The sequence below is a fragment of the Acanthisitta chloris genome, unplaced genomic scaffold (assembly GCF_000695815.1).
Source record: "Acanthisitta chloris isolate BGI_N310 unplaced genomic scaffold, ASM69581v1 scaffold8510, whole genome shotgun sequence".
NCBI classification, from domain to species: domain Eukaryota; kingdom Metazoa; phylum Chordata; class Aves; order Passeriformes; family Acanthisittidae; genus Acanthisitta; species Acanthisitta chloris.
In genome coordinates, this window is record NW_008653278.1 from 154 (window position 1) to 5,034 (window position 4,881).

At 54.7% G+C, this 4,881-nt stretch overlaps 1 protein-coding gene across 1 annotated transcript; it reads right to left on the minus strand.

The window, feature by feature from the left end:
- Window positions 1–2,627: 2,627 nt before the first annotated feature.
- LOC103807524 (heat shock 70 kDa protein-like) lies at window positions 2,628–4,876 on the minus strand (the record flags this gene model as incomplete). Its single annotated transcript, XM_009080261.1, is given in 2 exon segments — window positions 2,628–4,129; window positions 4,131–4,876. Coding segments are annotated over 2 exon segments (1,872 nt in total), but the record flags the coding sequence as incomplete, so codon positions are not given.
- Between the last annotated feature and the right edge of the window lie 5 nt (window positions 4,877–4,881).

Consider the following 4,881-nt stretch of genomic DNA (forward strand, 5'->3'; position numbering starts at 1 on the left):
CAGACTCAATCAGCAAACACACAGAGCCATCAAAACTCACTACGTAGTTGCACAAGTGCTAGGAAGATACATCCAGTTTATATCGTTTGTCCTTCTCACACGGCCCTGTTTGAGAGCACAAAGTTCAGAAGCACAGCCTCGGTTTTGACAGGAGCAGCTTTCCCTGTGAGTCAGGACAGTACACAGGATGCGACGCAGAGTGCGAAAGCAATGAAACTGCAGATTTGAGACAAGATTACTTTCCTGCCTTTGCCAAATCCCTTTGAAATGTGCAACTGCTCCCCAGAACGACACGTAGGCACCAAAGGCATCTATTTGTAACAAAGAGCAGCACCTGGGAAATCTACTCCACTTCTCTGAGACACGAGGGGGAGGGGGGAGGAATATAGCCCCACTGGAGTCAGTGGGAAGTTTCCACTAAGGATCAGTGTTCGCTCACAGTAACTACAATGTACTGAAAATCAGCTCTGAGTTTTTCTTTGTTTTATAAACGGAGCGAATGAATGCAAGGAATCTCACTCTGAGCCCTTTGAGCTCTCTGCCTCTTGCCTCCTGGGGGGTTGTTCACATATTTGAAAGGCTACTTTGTGCCTCTGGACTTCAGATCTTTGCCCAGTCATGTAAGTCGGCATAAGTTTTCAATCCTCTGCATCCCCCCCCACACACTCCAGGTGTGTCCAACCAATAACTAATCCTTTCCCAGAGAAAAACCCAACAATTATTCCAGTGTTAACCTGTTCTTGTCCTCACCCAGGGGGTGCTGTGGCCCCTGCACAGGCCCTCCTCTCCCGTGGTATCTGCCTTCCCTGCCTGCCCCGCTGCTGGGGCAAGCACAGAGCAGCAGGGCCGAGGTGAGGGCAAGGATAGATGACAGCACAGGTGTGGGACAACCTCTGCCGTGCGCATTCAGCTCCATTAGCTCTGCAGTGCACCCAAACAACAAAAAATTGTGTTTAATAACTGGGAAGCAACGCTGAGGAATGCAAACCGAGGGCTGAAAAGGAAACTATGTGGCATGGGCAATTACCAGTGGGGTAATAGAGAAAGGAGTTAACCTGCATTCACAACGAACATCAGCACCACCTCACCCTCTCTGCCATCCCACCGGTAGTGGGATTTTCAGTTAGGGTAGCTGGCAGAGTGTACTGTTTGCAGCAACAGCTTCTCACTTACAGATAACCTAGTGCTACCCATAAACATTTACCTATCAGTTCCTAAGAAACAGGAGTCAAAAGTCGCAGTACCTTCCCATTCTCAGGAGTCCACTGTACGTGCCTGTCTGGAAATCAAGGGGCTGACAGCCAGGAAAACACTGTGGACCTGAGCACCAGAACTCCAGCCCCACCGCAGCCTTTCCTGGCCTCCCTGCAGCCCTCAGCAGGTGCTGAAGCTGCTGCTGACTTCGATCGCACTGTGGTGACACGACCACCCATCCAACACACCTGAAGTGGTTTTGAACCATTTGCAATTACAGCTGACCCAACAAGCCTTTCACAAATCTCACATTCCCCTCTTCCTGCAGCCAGCAAAGAGAAACCCACAGCCAGTGCCCTGGCAAACCAGCCAAGAGAAATCCACGTGGGAAACCAGAGCCCAACATCTCTGCTGATTATTACAAACTAAACAAGTTTATTTTTGTCTGCCTTCTTGTGTCACAAAATACTTTTTATAGGGTATTTTTTCTTGTATACACATCACTCACAAGTCTAAGAAATCTGACTCCTGGACCTCCTTGCAGCAGGGAGAGCTGGCAGGGCAGCATCAGGACAGCAACGCTCCCACTCACAAACGAGCGACAATCCAACCCGCAGCGCCTGATTGCCCTCAGCTGCCCACTGCTCCAGTTTTTTCCCTGAAAGGACAAGCCAGCCCGAAATGTGCATGCCATGGGGCTCCTCCAGGAGAGCTCATTAGGTCTCTGCGCCGCGCGCTCCCAGCGCTGCCTGCGAGGGCTTTTTTGCGTCCACAAACAAATGAAGAGCTCTGCAGACAGTTTGCAGCAAAGCCAGACAAGCCCAACCACTACGGATTTACCTATTCTATGAAGCTCAGCATTCCAGCTCCTTACTCAGCACTCCCAGCTCCGGGGGTGTCCCTGCCAGTTCTGCTTCTGATTGTCTGAAGAGGGGAAGAACATATTCAGTGAAGCATTGCAAGCTCAGTGTGCACACAGTAGCCTCAGTATAGCTCCACTCTGTAGCAGCGCACAAACCAGTCTCTGTTTCATTGAGCCCTCTGCCTGCCAAGCAGCACTGCTCCCGCTGTCCTCATTTCCCCACTGCTCTCTGGCAGCACGGCGGGCCCGGCTGCCCCCGCTCCCGCCGCAGCCGGGCACCAGCTGCAGATAAGAGCCCCAAAACAGCACCTACACCTCTGGGGACATCTCCCTCCAGCCCAGACCCGGGGCTGGGGCTGGCACACCACCACAGCTCGTCCCCAGCACCCAGCCTGGCCGGGCTCCCCGCAGGCAGCCCCCGTGCTCTCTCCACCGCGCTTCGGGAGCACCAGGTACCTCCTGGCTCCACCACCACCCCCCACCTCAGCCCCAGCAGAGCAGGTCCAGGAGCCACACACCTTCCTCGCCCCTCACCCCACTACTGCCCTCCACAGAGAGAAGGATAGATTTCTGCTTTAAATATGTTTTATTTATTACCAAAATTTCCAGAAGCCAAATTTGGCATTTTCCTTTTAATCTCCTGCAAAGATTTTCATGCATAACTTGGAATTTGTCAACTGCAACAGTCGAGTGCTTACTTTAGAAGAGACAGAGACAAACATCCAGAGTACAAACAGCTGTATCTGAATTAACACAACTTGTCTATTACTAACCTTACAGCAGGATGTGCCTTCCCTCTTATCAAAGCCAAGCTGACAGATCTGCCTTTATACACACCCAACAGAACGAACTCTGTGATCGGCCAGGATGTTTTCCTTAAACGTTAAACAAAAGTACAAAGCAAAGAAGGAGTGAGTGTCCACACAGCAGTCTGTGCTCAGTCCCCTTTAGTCTACCTCCTCGATGGTGGGGCCGCCGGAGCCACCCGCGCCAGCCCCTCCATCGCCCCGGTACAGCTTTGTGACAATCGGGTTGCAGAGCTTCTCCAGCTCCTTCTGCTTGTGCTCGTACTCTTCCTTCTCGGCCATCTGGTTGCGGTCGAGCCAGGACACCACCTCCTTGCACTTGTCAAGCACTTTCTGCTTGTCCTGGTCACTGATCTTTCCCTTCAGTTTATCGTCCTCCACCGTCTGCTTCATGTTGTAAGTGTAGGACTCGAGGGAGTTCTTGGCCGACACCCGATCGCGGTTGGCTTCGTCCTCAGCTTTGTACTTCTCTGCTTCTTGCACCATGCGGTCGATGTCGTCCTTGCTGAGGCGACCCTTGTCATTGGTGATGGTGATCTTGTTCTCCTTGCCCGTGCTCTTGTCCACGGCGCTGACGTTCAGGATGCCGTTGGCATCGATGTCAAAAGTGACCTCGATCTGGGGCACTCCCCGGGGTGCTGGGGGGATGCCTGTGAGGTCGAACTTGCCCAGCAAGTTGTTATCCTTCGTCATGGCCCTCTCACCCTCGTACACCTGGACCAGGACGCTGCTCTGGTTGTCCGAGTAGGTGGTGAAGGTCTGAGTTTGTTTGGTGGGGATGGTGGTGTTGCGCTTGATGAGAGCTGTCATCACTCCTCCAGCCGTCTCGATGCCCAGGGACAGGGGGGTGACATCTAGCAGCAGCAGATCCTGCACGTTCTCAGACTTGTCTCCCATGAGGATAGCTGCCTGCACGGCAGCGCCGTACGCCACAGCCTCATCGGGGTTGATGCTCTTGTTGAGCTCTTTGCCATTGAAGAAGTCCTGTAGAAGCTTCTGGATCTTGGGGATACGAGTGGAGCCACCCACCAGCACGATCTCCTGGATCTGCCCCTTGTCGAGCTTGGCGTCACGCAGAGCCTTCTCCACCGGCTCCAGGGTGCCGCGGAACAGGTCGGCGTTGAGCTCCTCGAAGCGGGCGCGAGTGATGGAGGTGTAGAAGTCGATGCCCTCAAAGAGGGAGTCGATCTCGATGCTGGCCTGCGTGGAGGAGCTGAGGGTGCGCTTGGCACGCTCGCAAGCCGTGCGCAGCCGCCGCCCCGCACGCAACGATGTCGCGCTTGTGCTTGCGCTTGAACTCCTCCACAAAGTGGTTCACCATGCGGTTATCAAAGTCCTCCCCGCCCAGGTGGGTGTCACCAGCTGTGGACTTCACTTCGAAGATCCCATCCTCGATGGTGAGGATGGACACATCGAAAGTGCCCCCTCCCAGGTCAAAGATGAGCACGTTCTTCTCCCCGGCCCGGGTCCCCTTCTTGTCCAGGCCATAGGCTATAGCGGCCGCAGTGGGCTCGTTGATGATTCGCATCACGTTCAGGCCGGTGATGGTGCCGGCATCCTTGGTGGCCTGGCGCTGGGAGTCGTTGAAGTACGCGGGCACTGTGATCACAGCGTTCTGCACCTTGCGCCCCAGATAGGCCTCCGCAATCTCCTTCATCTTGGTCAGCACCATGGAGCTGATCTCCTCCGGGAAGAAGGTCTTCATCTCCCCCTTGTACTCCACCTGCACCTTGGGCTTGCCGCCCTCATTCACCACGCGGAAGGGCCAGTGCTTCATGTCCGACTGCACCGTGGGGTCATCATACTTGCGACCGATGAGGCGCTTGGCGTCGAAGATGGTGTTGGTGGGGTTCATCGCCACCTGGTTCTTGGCGGCATCCCCGATGAGCCGCTCGGTGTCGGTGAAGGCCACGTAGCTGGGCGTGGTGCGGTTGCCCTGGTCATTGGCGATGATCTCCACCTTGCCGTGCTGGAAGACGCCCACGCAGGAGTACGTGGTGCCCAGGTCGATGCCGATCG